The sequence below is a fragment of the Brachycentrus maculatus genome, unplaced genomic scaffold (genome assembly GCF_059751285.1).
Source record: "Brachycentrus maculatus isolate JH-2025_06_01 unplaced genomic scaffold, ASM5975128v1 h1tg000424l, whole genome shotgun sequence".
Taxonomy (NCBI): domain Eukaryota; kingdom Metazoa; phylum Arthropoda; class Insecta; order Trichoptera; family Brachycentridae; genus Brachycentrus; species Brachycentrus maculatus.
In genome coordinates this window covers 5,654-27,309 of record NW_028281172.1, presented here as the reverse complement: position 1 = coordinate 27,309, position 21,656 = coordinate 5,654, and the positions used below count along the sequence as shown (strand labels likewise).

General features: G+C 35.1%; 2 protein-coding genes across 2 annotated transcripts; one reads left to right on the top strand and one right to left on the bottom strand.

The window, feature by feature from the left end:
- Positions 1–392: 392 nt before the first annotated feature.
- LOC148302648 (coiled-coil domain-containing protein 6-like) lies at positions 393–9,884 on the top strand. Its single transcript, XM_088271297.1, has 12 exons — positions 393–709; positions 1,151–1,286; positions 2,152–2,242; positions 2,567–2,716; positions 4,034–4,177; positions 4,413–4,552; positions 4,871–4,948; positions 5,331–5,445; positions 6,792–6,887; positions 7,505–7,597; positions 9,075–9,158; positions 9,273–9,884. The coding sequence occupies exons 1-12, from the start codon at positions 685–687 to the stop codon at positions 9,459–9,461; spliced, it is 1,341 nt and encodes a 446-aa protein (XP_088127423.1). The 5' UTR covers positions 393–684; the 3' UTR covers positions 9,462–9,884.
- A 6,813-nt stretch (positions 9,885–16,697) lies between these two features.
- LOC148302647 (uncharacterized) lies at positions 16,698–19,599 on the bottom strand. Its single transcript, XM_088271295.1, has one exon. It carries the CDS (start codon positions 19,301–19,303, stop codon positions 16,787–16,789), a length of 2,517 nt encoding a protein of 838 aa, XP_088127421.1. The 5' UTR covers positions 19,304–19,599; the 3' UTR covers positions 16,698–16,786.
- Positions 19,600–21,656: the final 2,057 nt, after the last annotated feature.

Sequence of the window (21,656 nt, the reverse complement as noted above, 5' to 3'; positions counted from 1 at the left end):
GATGAAACTAATATTAAAATAAGTATATTAATCTAATGATGTTTAAATAAATAAAATAATAATAACACGCAGGTAACAGAAAAAAGCTGTGTTAGTAATGTATTAGTGCAAAGGGAGACACAGTTTTGTATCAAAAGTTCATGAATAATCTCATGTCTGATTAATTTGTCGAAGTGAGTATAGAGGGCTATTTTGTGCAAGTAAATTTGAGTTTTCCGAAAAATGAAGACTAACAGCAAATAAAAAAATAAGCGCTGTCAAGTGCTGATTTTTTACTGTTGTAGGTAAACCTAAATAAATACATTTATATTTGAGTAGGTACTTGCCATCATTCATGCTTTACATAAAATCATCCAATATTTTCACAAATCTTTACTTTTGTCTTTGGAATTATAGTGGACAGCACAAAAAATATTGAAATCACGGAATAAAATGAAATAATAATACTATATAGTTACGGGACGAGCCTTTCAGAAAATCAAAATACTGAAAATGTATACGCAATAGTATAAGTAATTTTAAATTCATTACACTGCTGCAAAAAAGCAGTTTTACATTTAAAAAAAAAATTGACGTTTATTTTAGATAAAGTTTACTTTGAAACTTCAAATAGGAGTGGAGCTGCACGGGGTGTTATAAATGTCATAAAGTACATTCAAATAATATAAAATACCTTCGCTAAAAATGGATGTAAATTCACCTATACCTGGTAAACACACCTTACTCACATTGAATGCTTTTATTAGAGGATATTTGCTTTATAATGGAACCCGGATCTGCATAATTTTATTTTTCCATTGTGGCACGGACTTCTACCATTCTATTTTAGGTTATTAAAATATTTAATGGTATGGATTTTATTTTATCATTACTTTAAAAAATCAGAAGTTATGTGGCTTATTTGTTATTTCATTAAAATGGTATTTGTACGTCAAAAAAATGATAGGTATGTCTGTTTTCTTATTCCAAACCTCCTGACTATTAGGCGCTGTATTGGGCTAATGGCGAGTTCTCTTGATGTTAATTAATATTAACTATGCGATCTGTGATGTAACAGTTACTTGTTTAAAAAATCACAAATATATATTATAACAATATGTCTCGGTGCTAGTGAGGTGAAAAGTAGGTGTAAAAGTTATTATTGTTTTAGACCCTGGCAAGATGGCAGATTCGGCATCTGAAAGTGACTCCAATTCATTAGAAGGAGGTGCCATAATGCTTCCGCCTAGCCCCGTGTCCCGGGATCAGCTTCAGAAGAGGATAGATTCTCTCCAGCAGCAAAACCGGTATTCTTAGGCTTTTAGATAACCGAATTAATAGCAAATTACCTATTACATTAAACAGACAAGTTTTCCCCACTATGTATCGGGACTCCTTTCTGTTGTCAGAAGGCTGAACAAAATACGTTGAATTTCTAAGGTTACATTAAAATTTATTGCAGGAACAACTGTAGTTTAATTTCACTAGGGTAACTTGCACGATTAAATAAAGTATAGGTTTTATGCTGCTACAAATAAGTTATATAAATTAAATAGATTTTCATGCCTGTTTTTACTGTCTTTCGATACTTGTGCCGAAGTTCCAGCCACCATTGCAGGAGTTATCGTCAGGACCGTGTGTTAATAAATATTAGGGTTTATAGATTATATATTAGGTGTAGACATCTGAATATGGACTTCGGTGAAATCAAATCTGTGATAAGTCACAGGGACTTATCGAGGAAGGTGGTGGCACTCGCCATAAAGCTAGTAAATGACACACAATGCTGAACACTTAAGAAGTGGAACGGAAGGTCTGGCATAGCATTGCCAAGCAAGTGGCAGTCCATCTTCTCTTGTTAAGTTTCCTGTGGTTTTCTCACCACTAGAGGAAGATGTGGAGAAGTTCCTATGAATAGGTGACAGCCGACTATCCTACTCAACCCTCAAGCAAAGCTGATCAAATAGGATAAAAAATCATTTTACTTTCTACGTCATAAGCGAGGCTTAATAACTTCAACTCTAATATATAAATATCTTAAGGCTGTATGTATCGGCACAACAGCATAATATATTTTTTAAAAGTTACTCAGGATTTATTTTGTATTTATTATTTAATTCTTTACCAATTTTCTAACTACCATTGTGTAACTACCATTTATTTTAATTTCAGAGTGCTAAAAGTTGAACTAGAAACCTACAAAATCAGGGTTAAATCATTGCAAGAAGAAAATCGAACCCTTAGGCAAGCATCAGTCAGTATTGTAAGTATTTTTAGATGTGCTAATATTTTATTTTATTTTGTTGACTTACTATTTCCTTAACTTACCTGGCTGTCCATTGTTCGAAGGCAAGGTGGCCTATCCTGTGCCCCAGATTCTTGATCTTAGAATATATTTAATAGGATACAGATGATGGTGCAGGCGAAGAAGCTTAGGGTGAAGGATATTTTAGCTAAATGTGAAAGGTAATAGAGTATGATTTGTAGGTAGGAAAAGGAGCATAGCTGCTATTTTCAGGAGTCTCAGGGTTGCATAACAGAACTCATACAATGAGTTTAATAAACCTTTGTCTTTCCCTAATTTCAGCAAGCTAAAGCCGAACAAGAGGAGGAATATATTTCCAACACACTTTTGAAAAAAATTCAGGCTTTGAAAAAAGAAAAGGAAACCCTGGCTCATCACTACGAAAGGGAAGAAGAATGTCTTACTAACGATTTATCCCGAAAATTGAACCAGGTTGGTATTTCATTAACATAAGTTTAAAGTGCAATATTCAAATAAAAATAAATCCTGAAAAAAAAAATCTGGCACGCGAGAAGTCTTGTAGATTCCATCTGGCACTATTGGAATCGGGGTGAGATGGTGGTGAGATGTCTCGTGAATCATATACATAGATTGACTTTTCAGCATTGTAAAATTTTTGTTACATAAGTAGGGGCGACCCATTTAACTGTGACAACTACCGCAACATTACGCTACTCAGCGTACCTGGGAAGGTTCTTGCCAACATTATCTTACAGATAATTCGAGCCCCCATCATGCAAGTACTCAGAGAAAACCAGGCGGGGTTTCTGCCTGGTAGGTCGTGTGCAGATCAAATCCATAATACTCACCACATTCTACAGCAGAGCCAGGAATTAAACAGTTCTCCGGCTATGTGTTTTGTAGACTATGAGAAAGCATTTGATAGTCCGCACCGGCCTACACTCAGAAAAGTGCTGGAAGCTTATGGGGTGCCTACAAAACTAGTGGAGCTAATTAAGTCCCTTCACCTTAATAGTGAATGCCGTATGAGAGTTGACGATGTTGTCATGGATTGGTTTGGGGTCTCTACCGGAGCCAGACAAGGCTGCGTCCTTGCGCCGTTTCTCTTTATCATCCTCATGGATTTCATTCTTCGAAAGTCATTACCATCTGACCAAGGTATAACCATCTCCCACTCCCGGAAACTCTGCAACCTAGAGTACACAGATGATGTTGTTATAGTTGATGAAAAACTTACAATAAATGTTGTAAAAACCCATGTGTTGTGCAACAACTCATGCCTAGATGCCTAGCAACCCTTGACGTTGAGTAACCAGCTCATCCAAAGGGTCAAGAGTTTCAAGTACTTGGGAGTGTACGTGACTGAAAATGGCAGCCTCCAAAAGGAATTGGGGTGCGTTTAGGACTCACAGGGTCCGCAGCCGATAGAAAAGCCTGGAGGTAGTTTGTGGACTCCATATGCTTTACTTAGGGAGCGGATATGGTTTAATTAATTAATTAAAATAAAAATTTCATGTAGTGATTGGCAAGATGTGCCGGGTTGTCGTCCCGTGGTTAGTGTCGCGGACTCTCAAGTCAGAGTTTCTCGGTTCGAACCCACTCTACCACAATTTGATACCTATTTCTAATAATGAACTGCTTTGCTCACAGAAATATTGTGAAATTGAAGTATTTTTGTAAATAATAAAACACAAATATTTCTCTTTTTTCAAAAAATAAAAAAGATGTACTGTATATGATTGTATTATATTGATTTTTACCGATACTTGATTTTTTTTTTTTTTCCAGTTGCGCCAAGAGAAATGCAGACTGGAGCAAACTTTAGAACAAGAACAAGAGTGTTTAGTTAACAAACTAATGAGGAAAATTGAGAAGTTGGAGGCGGAAACCCTCGCTAAACAAACTAACCTAGAACAACTACGTAGGGAGAAGGTCGGTACCCTGTGTAACCCTGGAATTTCTTCCATGCCCCACTCCATTGAATTTTATTTATTGATTTGGGAGTTATCTCATGTAAAATCTATCTATTTAAAAAAAATTACATTTACTTGCTAAATACCGCTAATTATTCAACTATTTTGTGACACATATATATATATACAGTCGGCCTCGGTTATTACGAGGTAGATGGGACGGTCTGAATTCAGTGATTTGGAAATATTTATAGGTGGAACTGGAGAATACATTGGAGCAAGAACAGGAAGCTCTGGTTAACAGATTATGGAAAAGAATGGACAAGTTAGAGACAGAAAAACGATCTTTGCAGATTCGTTTGGATCAGCCGGTTACTGATTCTACTGTTCCTAGGTAAGTGTTCATAAGTATGTAGTTGTTATGGTTAATAAATCCATGTGTCTCCTTGATTAGTCCAGAAAGCGTAGTCGATAATCTGATTATCTTAGTGTCCTTTATTTATCCAAACACAGGAATGAATGTGGACAGCTATTACTAGACCGTTGTGTGGTCACTTTATCATTCAGTATTGGTAAAATTAAAAAATAGTAACAAAATGACATTGAGGTATTGTAATTATGTAATCATATAAAATTTTGGGATAAAATAAATCAAAGACTTACTTAGTAGTTAAACCAACAAACAAATAACTCTGTACTTTCCAAATTATAGTGACATCAGCAATGGAGACACTGCATCTAACTTAAGTAATCACATCCAAACACTGCGCTCAGAAGTAGTTAAACTTAGGTAAGTAAAACTTAATTTCTAAACATGAATTATACGTATTATTTATAATTTAAAATAAAAAATGCTTTACTTTTACTTTTTCTGTATGATTATATATACTTATATCCAGTACTTGCATTGTATTGGTGTAGCTTTATCATGAACGACACAATTGGCTACACGCTTCAAGTGTCAAGTGACATAATTTTAAATGATATAATTCTGTTCTGGATCTAATGCACGGGGCGAGCAATTTAATTTGTCTTTCTTGATTATTTTTTTAGTTGAAATAGTTCAAAAGTGTAGAAGGGCATAGAAATATTATCTATAAATTTACATCTATATTCGACTAATGAAATATATCATTTTCTTACACAACAATAGTAATTTACAATGTTTTTAGGAATCAACTAATAATTTCCCAAAATGAGAGTAAGGAAAAGATGCAACGTTATGCCATGGAAGAAAAAAGTATTCGTGAAGAAAATATACGTCTACAAAGGAAATTACAATTGGAGGTTAGTCCACTAACAATTAAGTAAAGAAAAATTCAAACCTTCCATACAAGACTTAGATTCTAAGTGTCATTAAATAGTTTTATTAATTTTTTTTAAATTGGCTACACTTTTACCCTGAATCCTAATTTCTTACGCATTTTGAGAACAAATTGAGAAGTGGAGAATTTACTACATATATACATAAGGGTGTTAATTGAAATTTGCCGGTTTTACTCATAGATGTCGCTAGAGATATGTATACATTTCTATGATTTGCCATCTTTGTCATATTTTTCTATGGACATTAACCTTCAAAAATACACAAGTTACATTCTGCCAAAATAATAGTGTCATAGTTGTTTACCTAAGTGAATATGTCGAGTTTCGTTCCAAGTAAATCGCATTTGCGGCATGCGTTGCTTTTCTTATTTCATCAAAAGAAAAAAGCAGTTGAAGCTCATCGGTTGCTGGTAGAAACTTACGGTGAACATGCTCCAGCGATTAGAACAGTGAGACATGGTTTCGTCAATTTAAAAGTGGAGATTTCGATTTAACAGACAATGAGCATCCTGGTGCAACGAAAAAGTTCGAGGACGAGGAATTGCAGGCGTTATTGGATGAAGACCCAACCCAATCGCAACAACAATTGGCCCAAACACTTAATGTGACCCGAGAAGCAATTTGCCAACGTTTAAAAGCCATGGGAAAGTTCCAAAAGTATGGAAAATGGGTACCACACCAAATGAACAAGAGACAAATCAAAAATTGTCGCAACCAACGCACCGTCTGATACAGCTAAAGTGGTGAAGAACACTCTCAAAGCTTTGAATCGGGAAATATTATCGCACCCGCCGTACTCTCCAGACCTTGCCCCGTCCGACCTTCACCTTTTCGCATGGATGGGACAATCACTCGCAGAGCAGCGCTTCGCCAATTTTGAAAAAGTAGAAAAATGGCTCGTCGAATGGTTTGCCTCAAAAGAGAATTTTTTTTTTTTGAATACCATCCATGATTTTCCTCAAAGATTTTTTTTCTTTCTGTTTTTATCATCTTGACACAATTGAGCCATTGAAATGTGGAATAAGTCCATTTTTGGAAAAAAATAAGTTGAGTTGACCCATAGGGTGGAGACTGACCGGAGCCATTTCATCGTAATGTAACACGTTACGATGCGAACATTCTTATAGTCAGTACAGCGAGCCGAGTGCTCCATCCATAGTTTCGGATGCCCACTAATACTCGCCGCGAGCGATGTTACGACGCTACGTTATGACGAAATGCTCCGGTCAGTCTCCACCCTTAAATATCTCAATACATGAAAAAATAAACCTTTCAGTTTAAAAAAAGATTCAATTATTGGTTTGCAGGTAGAACGTCGAGAAGCACTATGTCGTCATCTGTCCGAGAGTGAGTCATCTCTGGAGATGGAAGAGGAGAGACAATTTAATGAATGTTTGCAAAATGTGAGTTCAAATAAATATTGCTATTCTGAATACCCCCGTCTATCTCTCTACCGATACGCCACAGCAACTGGCCATAAATGTTACTGAATCCTGCCTTCAAATCCATAACCATCCACATTAATATCTAGGCCCCCTAAATATTATAATTGTAAAGTAGCGCCATTTTTACAAGATAATTTTAATGTGTACATAATAGCTATTTAACCTCTACATACTTATATCTCTGCCAAATCAATTCCTATAAATTGAAAAAAATTATAAATACATTTATTTTTAGTATTCATACATTGTTCTTAATTATAAATGCAACATGCCACAATTTGTTTATCATTTATAGCCAAAATTTATTATTGAACAAAAGTTAAGTTTTATCTCTTGTTTTATAATAATTTATGTACTAAGTATGCTTGCCTTTTTAAATTGTAAAGATTATTTTTTCACTATTGTGTATCCTATTCCCTTTGTATGATTATCATTAAATGTAACAATTTTGTTTTGTAACACATATCGTTCTGAAGATGCCTTAGGCGAATGTGCCCATGCTTTCTAGTCAATAATTAGACTGAAGTATGTATGTTCATATGAATAGATTATATCTATAAATGAATATATTTCAGCAAGCCAACAGGGTCCGTGGATCTCCAGGTGCTTCTCGGCCTTTGTCTCCACAACCCCCTCACCTCCCGCACCGCTGCTACCACCCTCCGCAGGTATTCATACTCATTTATCTATTACGTATATAACCTAATTACATATTAGATAAAAAACTGGATTCAGGATTAGTTCTTAAAAGATTAGGATGGTATCAAGCAAAGGACTTAGATGCTGACATACCTAACATGGAATAAGATAAGCTGTATTACATGAGGTACAGTGATGCCCCGCATAACACTGTGCAAAACGAACTTTCTGCGACTTCTTTCAACACAGCGAATCTCGCTTCACACAACAGACTGTATTGTGTTTCATCTTGCTGCTCCAACGCTCCAAGGTCACATGCAACCCATGCACTTGTACAAACATTGAGCTGGCAACTGAAGAGCTCCAAGCTTTTTTAATCCGGCAACATGATGAAGCTCAAAGGGAAGCTTCATCTGACAACGAGAAGGAGCAATCGAGTCAATGAATTTGAGCTACTGCCATCAAGGACATCCTGGTCCAATGGGGGGAGGTTCAAGAGTTTACCACACTTATTTTCCAAATTCAGCTGAGGCAAACAGGATCAACGATCTCTACAATGACACTCTTGCCCGTTATTTACAGTAGGTGTTGAAAAATTTGGGGAAATAGTCAACCTAATAAAGGTTTTTCAAGAAGCCATCAGTCAAGAAGTAAAGGATTGTAACAAGAGGATTTGACCCTGCAAGCCTCGGTAGACTCTTAACCCATTGCACTTCTATTAAAAATTACATAATTTGTTCATACAACGCACTATTTAATTTTGACACATTTTTTTGTTACAATAACATAAATTACACACAAAATAAAAGTGGTAAAACATAAAAGCATAATTTTGTTTGTTTGTTCGTAAGCTAGATCGTTATGGCTCATCCCCAGGTAGTTTTGGAAGAGTGTGTTCAGTTCAGAGTTGTGAAAGTTATTGTCATTCAGTTTTAATGTAAAAAAAATCACTTCAAAGACAAACCGGCGAATCGCCAGCTTTGTGAGTCAGTGACAAATTGACCTTGGCCGGCGATTCACCAGCTTTGTGTTGCAATGGGTTAATCTGAGTATGGCTAAAAAAAATTAAAACCGGAGTTTCTGTTTTATGGTACAATACCATATTTTATGCTACATAATGATTTTTTTTAACATGTATTATGGGAAAATGTGTTTCACATAATGAACTTGCTCCTGGAACGAATTAAGTATGTTATGCGAGATATCACTGTATTTGACTTCTTGAGATACTAAGTAATTATAGAAAAAAATCCTATAAAAAATTATCATAGACAGGGAAAAGAAATTTCCAGAATGTCATAGAGCGAGGGAGGAATAAGTATATATTGCCCACTTCCCAGCCATCCCTTCTCTTTTCTGGGGCATCCTGAGCTCTCCAGCTTTCACTGGGGGCAGTACCGTTCCCATTGGGAACCTCGGGTTTGACAAAAGAGACTGATATTAAATTAATTGAGTTAGATAGAAGTTACACTGTATAAAAAATTATCAAATTTGTATAATGTGTAGCATCATGGAGGGCAGTGCTGCGCCGTACTCGCTGGAGTGTTTCATCCAATGGCTGCCTCCACACCCCCTGTTGCACATCTGCCGGTGAGTATCGAAATTATAACTTGTACTTAGTATTAATCCAAGACAGAACTACTGAAACAATACACTCATAATGAAATATGCAAAAATGCATGAAATGAAATGTTTATTTTTCAGCATGTTCGGAGGCCATCGGATCGCTTTGTGAAGCCTGCGGCACCTCCCGCAGGAAGCGCCCCCCCTTTGGCCCTCTCGCTGGTAGTGCAACCCCCCCTGTGCCCCACACCCCTGGCCGCACCTGCTCCCTGCGCCCCGCCAGACTCTCCCCAGCCGGCTAGCCCCATGGACACCTCGGCTAAGGAGTGAACTCGCAACTCGCTCCGTGCAAATTTGGAATCTGGGTTCGCCATCAGAATCCTCTTTTATCCTATTCCCAAAACAGACTCGGGATAAGCTATTTAGTCATTGGGATAAATATTGATGTTCTAAAAATGGATTTTTGATTCTTAAGCTGGTAGCCATATTGTACGTATACCCGAGTAGTTTAAACAAAATCAATAACCAGAAGTTAAGAATGCTAAACTATCACATTATAAAGGTTTTTCTTTACTTGGTGAATGTTTAACATAATGTTACTTTCATAATGGGATTTTACAGTTAATTTACAAAATTGGCCAAACAAAAAGCTTGTTACATTCAATCCTTTCATATAATGCAAGAAATCTTTAAACAAACGACTTATATTGCCGACTTTTCGTACAATAATAATAATGATAATAAGATAAAAAATTAACAATATTGAAGTTATTAATTTCATCATTTAATTAAAAACATTGCTTTATTTCCATATTTTTAGCCCTTTATTTCTTGTTAGGATAGTGGTATAAAAATTCAAACTTTTTGACCCTATTTTGTATATGTTGAAAAATGTTACCCAAGTACATATAATGCGTGTCCTTTTATTATTAAATTTGTAATCACGTAAAAATGGTGGAATTCAATATCTTTCTTTCTTTTCTTTTCTTCAATATGTTTTGTATTCACTATCTTTAAAAAATCACTTATAACATGTCCTATAAATATATAAAAATAAATTTTGACTTTCCAGTCAAAATCTGTTGTCAATTCCATACAACTTAGTAATTTATTCCCTTTTCAAAATTCAGCAGTTTAGTAATACCAACTAGCAATTCTCTAAAGAAGGTAGCAGTTTGCATTTTAGGCCCCAACATTTATGTCAAAAACTGTTTTTTACTACCATTGCTGTTAATAACAATAAATCTTTTGTTTAAATCTTTAAAATATAGTTTAATCCGTATGTAATATACTCAAATGATACTGAAAAAGCAGAAATCAGTAAATGTAATGTTAGAAGTAAAATCAACATTTTACTATTACAATACCAAATTATGTTGGTTGAGCGTAGCATCGCTATGCTCAGTAAGTAGTAATTTTGTGGTTGTATGTAAAACGTACGAACTACACCAGCACCCTCAATTATTGTCTACTCTTTTTTGACAAGCTGTAAGTTGCCTTATTATATGTAATACATATATGAATATTAATTATGAGGTGTTTTTGTTAATAGCTATTTTAGTTCTTTTATTGAGCCTCTCTATGAATGGTTTCGTTTTATGGGCATGTACATCATCACCATTTGAATGGGTACACATTTAAACTACAATTGCACTGAATGAAAGCTTCATGCTTCTCTTTTATTATTTTTTTTAACAATACATACTGATGAATCTTCCAGTTGTTTTATTAGGGTTGATGTTTTGTATTTACAATATTTCTCAAAATAAAAAAAATTGATTTGGGAATACTATAATTGATCATATTATGTATTTGTTTTTAATTTATAGGAATTTTTATAGAGGGTATTAGATGCAATATTAGGATTGTCCACTGAAGAAGTTACTGAGCTATTTGCGAAAACTACCAACTATTTTTTTGTTTGTTGTAAAAGCACTTTTACTCTTTTTTTGTTTTTTACGGGCGTATAATAACTTTATTTTGACGTCAATAACAATTTTATATAACATTAAGCGCAGGCATGATCACCTTGCCTTCATGTAAGTAACGATCAAGATAACAATTGCTTCAATACGATACAGTGTCCTATGCACCATTGGGTGCGGAAAAGGGTTAGTGTGGAGTGAGTTAAAATCAAACACTGATTTTTAGAGTCTACTAAATTGTATTTTATTATTTTAAAAGAACACATAAAAATAAAAATTGTGACAATTGTTTCTCCTTGTTATGGCATTTTCAACAACAAACTTACAAATTAAATGCCAAATCTATAAATAAATAAAAAAAAAAAAAGTGATATTGGTAGATAATCCTAAGCATGTTTCTAAATCCCTTGTATATCTTAAATTGTCATAAAATTATACTGATTCTGTCTACAAATTGTGAATGTTTAATTGATTGCAGCTGTTATTATTATTTTAGTGCCAGAAGTAATTTTTGTGAATTCTGTGGATGTTTTTACTGCATTAAAGTTTGTAATTTAAAGTGCTGTATGGTAGTCTTCCAAAAGGTAAGAATAACGTCAGATCTGGAGACATGGTGCTTTACAGAATAGCAAATAGCAATACACGTGTCAATACTAGCCAGTTGGCACAATCACGGGGCTTTGGCTTAATCTACCTGAAACTAGAAACCATCCCTTCCGTCATAACTTGAAATGTTAGTCCTTTAGTTTTATGAACCTATCGTCAAAAAAGTACCTAACAGATGCTTCAATTTTTTGGAAAATTATTTCATTGAAGCATTTAAAAAATGTAAGATTTTTTTCTTTATTCAAATTGATAGTACATACTAATGATATTCAATAAATTCATCATGTTTTGACTTTATCCGTTGGATGTGTTTAAATAGGTGAGAATAGTAAATAAAAAGTTTTAACTGTGTTGCTTTCATTATTTACTGTTTTGAGAATATTGCTCTCAACGTACCTATTTTATTTTTCTTTCATTTGAATGGTCAAATTTGAATTAAATTTTTAATTGTGCATTATAATTGGACAAATTTACATACGTAATACTTAACCTCATTTAGGCTGTATCTTCTTTAAGAATCAAATTTCTAAGTATTTATCAATTAAAAAATTGCTTCACCTTTATTTAGAATTGGGGTTATTTGGTAGATTTTTTTTCTTCACTGAATTGCTTTATTTAACTATTATCAAATTGTAATGCAATATATATATATATATATATATATATATATATATATATATATATATATATATATATATATATATATATATATATATATATATATATATATATATATATATATATATATATATATACATATATATATATATTTAAAATTTACTTATCGTATTTGTGTAAAGTGAAATCAAACTCTGAATTAATAGGGCTAAAATTGTGTAAAACCTTTCAATCCTGAGAGTTACATTTATATTGCATTTTCAGGGATCTAAATAATAACACTCATCGAAAGATGATGGTATGTACTTAGATCTCTTTATTCAATTTTCCAAAACATGTATATGTTAAATTTTAAGATTTATTTGTTCTTTTTTTTTAAACTTGTCAATATGCTAAAAAAAAATACTATGGCATTTGGTGTAAGAAAAAATATTAGTTAAATAATATTATAAACCTTGCTAAAAGTTTTATACTTGTATGTTTACTTACCATGTATGTTTTTTGTTGTTTTTGTTTTTATATGCTACCTCTTGCTGTGGATTTTTATTGCAAATATGAAGGAAATGCGGTATTTCATAGTACCATAATTTAAAATAAAACCTCCCGAGAGCAATTTTGGTAAGAACAATAATAAAAAACGGATTAAAGTCAATTGTCACTGTAACCTGCAAACAATATGACTTCTATGGTTTAGTTTGTTCCTTATCAATTTTTGTCTTACTTCTCTTTCTAATTAAATATATCCAGCTTAAATGTTTCTTAAATAAAAATAATGGCTGTAGAATTATTATTATTAAGAATCGAACAACTATTGTAGTTTTCCTGACAAGGGGTTGGGTTGTGCAGTCTTGGATAAATAAAGATTTATAACATCGTTAATTATAAAACAGAATAACAGTCGGTATTCTACCTTTTCGTGGCCCCATATCTTGTACTTTGAGGATCACTAATTTAGATCAATATTTCCTAAAATGCTGTTAAGTTTTTGTTTTATTATTAGTGGGAAGGTTGTGATAGTCAAAAGGATCGCTTCAAAAGCAAGGTAACTAATTATCATATAGAGCATACTGACACTTAAATAGTACGTGCTGAGCCATGTTGAGAGACTACAATATAACATGCAATTCTAGTGTATGTAGAACAAAGGTCGGTATTTCTGCACTTGTAAGAGATCGATCGCCTAATGTGTTATTAATTTATATGATTATTTGTGGTTTCTTGGAACTTTACCAATGTCAATCTTTTTATGGGGATTCTTGTACTATAATAAGCTTACTATATTCATAATTGTAATGCGTTCTTGCTTCTAAGAAGGTTGTTCAACCATGTCTAAGAATACGCACATGCTATTTGTATAATGAGGAAAATCACTTTTTTAACCGTACAGATGCCTATGATTTACATAAAATAGTTTGTAAGAAGCCTGATGGATTTATTCTGTATGACAGTCGCTTATTATTAAAGTAATTATGATGTATAATTTATCTTATATTTAATAGCATTAGATTGTATACTTTTTTTTTAAATAAATAAAATATATTTTATTCCATATTCTATAACTTTTAGTATTGAACTCCTTAATAAGAAACCCATAAGTTTGGAAATTGATTTTAAAAAAAAAACGGTTAAAAATCAATGGCAAAGGAAATTAACGCAAAACTCGTGTGTAAGTCGAGCCATACAGTAAAATATTTTTGTATCAAATATGAACAATTTTCCAATTTCACACTTCAGTAGAGTGCCTAGGGAGTGCTCAGAGTAACAAAAAGTTTTGCAACTTGAATAATTGGTCCCTCCTTTCCTAATCCTTAGGGATTTTAATGTCCACCAGTCTGATATCTTGGATGAACTGGATATGTGCATGCTTAATGATTGTTCCCCAACACGTCTTTAAATTCCAAACCAGCGACCCAGTGCTGTAGATTTAACAATCTCCAGCGCTGGAATTGTACCAACATTTCACTGGAAAACCTTGAAAGACTCTCGGCAGTGATCAATATCCTATCATTATCAATTTTATGTTCAATCATAAATATTGTAATCTGAACCGTTCTCCTGGGGGCTTACGTCGACCGAGGTATATCATCACAGACGCCAATGGGAGGGACTTCTCAAAACAGGGTAAAGAAAATGCCAACTCTAACAAGAGAGAGTGTGTTGGAATGTTACAAGATCCTGTAAGTCGTACATTATCTCTTCGAATCGAGGGTAAAACAAAGCATCTTTTGAGAAGCAAGAAGAGACAGCGATGGAAAAAGTTCTGTTACTCTATATCTTAAGATATACAGTGGAACCTCTCATAACGAGCACCTCTGATAATGAGGAACAAAAAAAAGTGAAAAAGTTGCTCCCTTAACAAGCGATGTTTCGCATAACAAGTAACAGAGGAAGGGCAAGTCCCTTTTTCACCACATTCATTTCTGAACCGGGACTTTCGCGGCTTGGGAAGGAGGTTTACCAAGAGGACCCACACTTCTGCAATATCATGGGAATCGAGGTGGATAACAACGATATCGAAGAGCTTGTGAAAGAGTACAGCCAAGAGCTGACCACCAAAGGGCTTATAGAGTTGCATAGTGTTTCACAGCAAGAAATTATGGAGAAGAGTTTGTTAATGGAGGAGGAAGTAGCAGAGCAACAATCTTCTAGCGCAATAAGAGAAATGCTGAAACCATGGGAAACTGTTGCATCGTACATTAAGAAGCATCCCCCTAATAAGGCGGTGGCTATTCGTGCTACAAATTTATTCAATGATAATACCGTGACACATGTCGGCAAAAACAAATGTCTTAAAACAGTTTTCTAGTAAAAAGGTCATAAATTTATATTTTTTTTACGTTTTTTTTCAAGTCTAAATTATTTTCTAAGTTTTTTCACTCCTTAACAATTTATAAGTAATTTTATTTGAATAAACGTTAAAAAAAATCAATAAAAAAAAAAAGAATTTTCTTTCGGCCTAGAATGCATTATCGTATTGTACATTGATTTGTATGGAAAAAATGTTTCGCGTAACGAGTAAGATCCTGGAACGAATTAAACTCGTTATGAGAGGTTCCACTGTATCTCTTTTGGAGGTTTGGAGTATGATCTGCCGATTATGTGACCTGAGACATCTGATCGGGTGTAAGTGTTCCAACAGACTAGCCCCATTGACTCCGAATAATTAGAATGAGACCTCTTACTCACACAATTTTAGAGAGAAACACTGGTTGGACTGAAGTCTCTCCTCAGCCGCCTGAGTGATTCATTCCCAGGTATTGACGGTATACTGTATAGTTTCATCAGACCTAACAGTGATCTTTCCCTTTCATATATCCTATCTATTCTTTGGATCCAGTAATATCACCCTCCTGGAAAATCCAATCAACCATCCCAATCCTAAAACCCAATTCTAGATCGGTATCTCCATATATTGGTGGAGGGTTCCGAAAACCCTCCCCAATTCTCAATTTGGCTCCAGGAAGAGGAATAGCACTATTGAAAGTGTTTCTGTCGTGACTTCCAATACAAGGATAGCATTCTCTAAAAATTAAATGGCGTTACAAATGCAGCAAAAATACCTTTTGCTGCATTTGCAACGCCATTCTCCGTAGACGTGAATTTATTGCCGGATATTTTACAAATGGAACATTGTGAAATGTTTGTGATGCACAGTTAAAGTAGAAATTCAATCAGGTTGGTTTGGTAAAGTTTAATAAGCAGAAATATCCTGCATTTTACAAACACGCTCTATCAATGATTTCCCTTTTTTAATTAATGTTTTACAAAGTAAATACCACTATTTCTTAAAATCTACTGTGACACGTGTTTCGATGCATTCCTAAAACATTAGTTAAAAATGGATAGATTTTACCACAAAGTGACTGCCGAATCAATTAATGAAATGATTTCCCTATTTGGAAACACTTACACGTGTGAAAAGCTTTTTAGTTGAATGGAACATATTAAATCTCAAATGAAAACAAGAATCACAGAAGAGCATTTGGAAAACTGTTAGCATATAGCAACAACATCAATCGTTATCAACATTGATGCAATTAGAGTTATGACAAACAAAATCACACGTCTCACTAAAATTTATTATGTTTTGTATATTTTTTTATTATTATTTTTTGTATATCCTAACTCTTATCTAATAAATATGTTTTATTCTCATTTTTGTTATATCTTCTTAAAAAAACATACATATTTCTTATAATGATTGAGGAAACACTTGTTTTTATACCACTCGAGTTTTATTAAAAACTACTAGTTTCGGAAGCTAAACATCCATCATTAGGTCTGAATAATAACTAAAATATAAAATAGTTCTATAAATAAGTAAAAGGGAAAGTTAGGGGGAGGGGGTTAGTCAAGGGGCGGAGTTTGAAAAAAAGGAAAAATGGAAAGCAAAGGTGAAGAATTTTGAAACAACATATTATTTAAGAAATTATTATTAGAGTTAAGGTTTTTTTGGATTTCTAGATTTTTAAATATAATAATGTTACTTGAAATGCAAATCTGAAATTATGTTCTGATGCGCTTACTTCTACGTATTTGATGATCATCATTCACAATTGGGGAAATAGTTTCATTATGAGCCATTGGAAATTTTTCTTTTTTTAGTGTGATATATTTTTTTTTATTTGTGGTAGTTATTTTATTTTTGATAAATTCTGAACTATCGCTTTGTTTGGATTTTTTTTTAATGTGTTTTTTCTTTTTGGGCCCTCCTTTGAAAAGCGTTGATGGTTTATCAACTTTTAATAAGTCATTCAGCTTTTTAATGCTACCATTTTCTACAAAATTTTCACTGCATGAAATTTTGTTGTTTGTATTTTCATCAAAGATATTTGTTTTAATAAGTGTAGGAATATTCGAGAGATTGGCAGACCAAGCGAATAGAATTTCAAATCTTTTTCTCCACATAGAGAAATTTGTTTCATATTTAGTGATAGTCTGGTAATTTGCATATTCTGTCTGGAAATTGTCACCTAAGCTATGTTTTTGTAACATTATAGTTTTAAAAGCTAAGACAGAATTAAGATTTGGCGGAAGCACATAAAAGTTTTCATCGGACAAAAAATTGTTACTATCTTTCCAGACGCTTCTCCCAGTACCTTGCTGAGGAACTGATGCCAGTGTAACATCACTTTTTTGTTTTCTCGAATAAGTTTTAACAGTTTTAAATTTGGAAGGAACATTGATTTCACCATCATTATTAAGCAGATTGTGAGCTATTGTTTTCAAAGGTGAATCATGATGAAATGACGTATTAATCAAGTTTTTGTCAAGTTTTGCACCCAAAACGAGTAGAATAGTTTTTAATTCCGATATGTCAACTTCTACCGGACTCAACTTCACGCTTGATGAATCTAACATATTTGCAGTATTATTTTTAAAATAATCAACGAATTGTGTATAAAGGTAACGTGGTGTAGTATTTGTGTTTTTATTATTCTGTACGTTTATTTGATTTTTTTGGCTATTCGGATTGTTTCTTAATTTTTCTAAGGCTTCCGATACGCTTAGAGAATTATCCCAGACTTTGTTTATAACCATTTTTCTACGTGGTGCCCTGGAAAGTCCTCTACCGGGGTGCTTTAATAACCAGTTCTCTAGTGTTCGAAAGCGTAATCTCACTAAATTTGCCGATTTATCAGTGAAGTGTTTAGCGATGGCAGAAAATTCAATATTATCCGCACTATATCTAGCTTGGGAAATAAGGTTTAAAAGGAGTCTATCTTCGGCAAACGTCCACTGTAAATGGGTTTTGTTCTTGTAACTCTCCAGAGACAAGAAGCGGTGTCGGACTTGCAGGGGGGTTCGACCGGGTAGTAATTCCGCAATTCGTCTAAAGTCCCGTCCGCACTCTCGCACGACAGCCATCAGCACGTTGTCTTCTTCCGCGGTGAAGCGGCCGCGAGTTCGGGCAGACAGGCGGTACACCCAGCGGTTGTAGATCTGCTCCTTGGTCCGGTTCTCCACGTAGTAGGCCACCTTGGTCCAAGGGACGAAGTCGCCGATGCGGCAGTGCTCCACCACCTGGCGCAGGTAGGCGTCTTCCTCCGGCTTCCAGGGCGAGACCAGGCGCGCGGCGCGCATCAAGCGCAGGCGGTAGAACAGGAAGCACTGGTAGGCGGAGCGGCGCGTGCAGCCCGCGCCCTCCGCGCTCGCCATCGCCGCCGCCAGCTGCGCCGCCACCTGCTCCCAGTTCTGCGCGCGCAGCTTCCGCGCCAGCAACGCCAGATGCCGCTCCTCGCGCCGTCCCCACGGCCCCTTGTTGATTTCGGGATGAAGGAAAACGCGCCACATGGTGCGACACTCTCGGGCGCTGTGCGCGATGGCAGGGTTCAGTTGCAGCAGTTCCCAATCGAATTCTTCATTTTGATCCAAAGGTAAAACTAACTCCCGTAACGATTTGTTATCAATATTTCGCAATGTCTCGGTACAATCCGCGAGTCTTTCGCAACGATCGAGTGTATGTGGAAAGTTGTCACTTCCTTTGTTCACTTCGTTCGCATTTAAAATTTCAGTATTGATTTTCTTTATTTCTAAGGAAATCTCGCTTCTTTTTTTATTTCTAGCTTGTTTCGTGATCTCCGAAAGCATTTCTTTCTTTTCAGAAGGCTTCCAAGAATTTTTTGCGGTACTTTGAAAAGAATTTGTGATGTTTTGATTTTTCATTATTTTTGTATCCGCATTCGGTGGCGATGGAAAATAATTCTGATCTTTAAAAAATGGCACTCCACATTGATAATAGCTAAAGTTTGGTCTGCTTCGTGCTCGGGGCGGATTGCGTTCGGAGTACGAAATCATAGATTGAACTTTTTGAATTTTATTTCTACAAGCAGCCAGTCGCTCTGTCAATTTTTTCTCCAACTCTTTTAATTTAATATCGCAACTCTTGTTAAGATTTAACGCGTCCAAGTATCTGATACTGGACATCGAAGAGTCGTTCGATAATATAGATTTGACGGATAAGTCTTCCATCTCGGCAGTATTTGTTTCATCCATTATCGTAGAATCATTATTGCATTCCATAATAACTATCAGATTTTTCAGATGTCGATGTCGACTTCAGATTTACATCGAAATAAAAACAAGAAATATTATATATACGTATCTTCGATCGTCAAATAATACAATCCGATGAATCAAATGAATCCAGAACCTGTCAGAACTGCAAAACTACAACCACTACAACCGCAACCGCAGACGAAATTTGACTTTTAAAACCACAGATCAAAGACCAATTGCCACAGATTTAGCCAGAATCTCTAAACTGTCACTTGGAGACGATTTGTAACTAGGTACCTACCTAGAAAGTATGAATTTCATGCTGGTCACTCACGACGAGGAAAATAGTAGATTTTGTTACATTTTCTCTGGTTTTGTAACGTTCAAGTACGAATTTTGGAAAGACGAAAGATTTCACTGCCAACCTGGCGATGTGACGCGAAATCGAATACCTACAGCGCCATCATTAGTATATGATATTTGTATATAAGCTTCGTTCGAGTCTGGCCGGGCGACCGTCATGAATTCATTGCACAAACTAATTTATATAATTCATTGTAAACGATAAATGACACGCCGGGTGATCTCGTGTTGAAAATAACTATTATGTATTGGAAATGTGAGTACTTCATTATTGGTAAGGCGTTTCCTCTCATTCCGCCGTTTGCTAAACAGCTGTCAAACAAATTACGCAAGAAATTTGTCTCGACTGCTGCTCAAATAAGCGCTAATTAGAAGAAATATGTATTCTATAACCTCCCGAATGACCCCATCAACAGCATTGCAGGTAATCAACTGTTTTTGTTGTTGTTTTTCATGCCTGAAAAACTGTGCAATCTTCTTTGTGTGAAATGTCATTCTGACAGTCCGTTGACAGCGAGTCTGTTTTTATTATCGTTTTTATGTTATATTTTAGGTAAAGTACGGACAACCGACTCTGAGCTGTCGGCAGAGCCACCTGGGAAATTTCGGAACATTGTCGGGATGGCAGAAGCCGAGTTTAAATATCCTTTAAAGAAAATACCCTGCGTGTCCAGCGCTCAAGAGGTGAACGATTAAATGTTATTTGAAGCCCACCTTTCATAAAGAGTTACACTAATCGCGCCATATCATCCGAGCATGGACTCGTAAGAAAGAAGCCAAACATAATTACAAGTACATTTATTGTCATATAATGTTGTTTATTGCAATATATGCATATAAAATAAGATTCAACAAACACAAAAGATGTCATTCAAAAATAACTACAGCACGTGGCGTATAGATTTTGAAATGGTTTTCCAGTTTTACTTATACAGTTACAAATGTCAATTTACTAGTGGGTGCAATGCTTGGCCATGTTTTGTTCACAAAGAAATAGGTATGGATGATAATTAATAAATAATATTCGATATATGATGTAAGAAGACCAGCCCGCCGAAGCTTGCAATCGCAATACCGGACTGGACTCTTGATGCTGACAAATTTTCAGCCCCCATCTGTGCTCCACGAGCAGTTTTATGATGAGGTTGGAACTCTTCATATCAGCCCCTCCGGGAAGCCTGCCACTGTATACCTTATAAGACCATCTCAGTGTATACCGGTGTCTGATATCCTCATAATCGGAGATCGCTCAGTGGGTCGTAATGCTCGCAATTATTTTTCAAACATATAAACTAATTCTGTAACTTTGTTACCTTTTCAGACTCGTACAACTATTGGCAAATGACTTGTCGCGGCAGAAGGGTTCCATTTCCCCCATTGTGTTGGCGCTTTGGACAGTTTCATTTCCTAGCGCTGGATCAGAATATATAAACTACAGAGGACGATTCGGCATTGTTTTATTTGGATGTGTAGCCAGTAATTACTGTTTTAGTGTTTGCAGATATGTATAGGCAGATAGATGATATAACCATGAAACGTGTGTTATTGCACAATTTTCTTGGGAGTTATTCATCGTGACTAATATATGTATACTCTCCCCCCTGAAAATAAACATATTATGCTCTTAAATATGTTTTTATTTTGTTCATTAATGACCGAGATCCTTGAAAAGTATCATCCTATCCCGCTCTCTGTGATCTTACAACATTGACCTTAATTTTTTACAGAAATGCAATCTAAAGTAACTAACTGACCATCACGCCGCTTCCGCAGGGATAGGCAGAGAGAATAGAACACCACACCACGCTACTCTTGTCTTTGTACACATTCTTCTTTACGCATCCCCTCACACATCCTCCTCCCAACCCTTATCCGCACCCCAAAGGTGCATAGGGCACTGCATTATATAGAAGCAGTGTTATCTTGATCGTTAAATACACGAAGGAAAGGTGATCAGCCTTTCGCTTCAGGTACCAGTCCAGGGTCATATTAAATATATATTTGACTGAAAAAT

Coding starts and splice junctions, on each gene's coding strand:
- LOC148302648 (XM_088271297.1), top strand. CDS start 685: ATGGATGTAAATTCACCTATACCTG. Junction 4,553..4,870: donor ACTGATTCTACTGTTCCTAG/GTAAGTGTTCAT, acceptor TCCAAATTATAG/TGACATCAGCAATGGAGACA. Junction 5,446..6,791: donor AAAGGAAATTACAATTGGAG/GTTAGTCCACTA, acceptor ATTGGTTTGCAG/GTAGAACGTCGAGAAGCACT.
- LOC148302647 (XM_088271295.1), bottom strand. CDS start 19,303: ATGGAATGCAATAATGATTCTACGATAATGGATGAAACAAATACTGCC.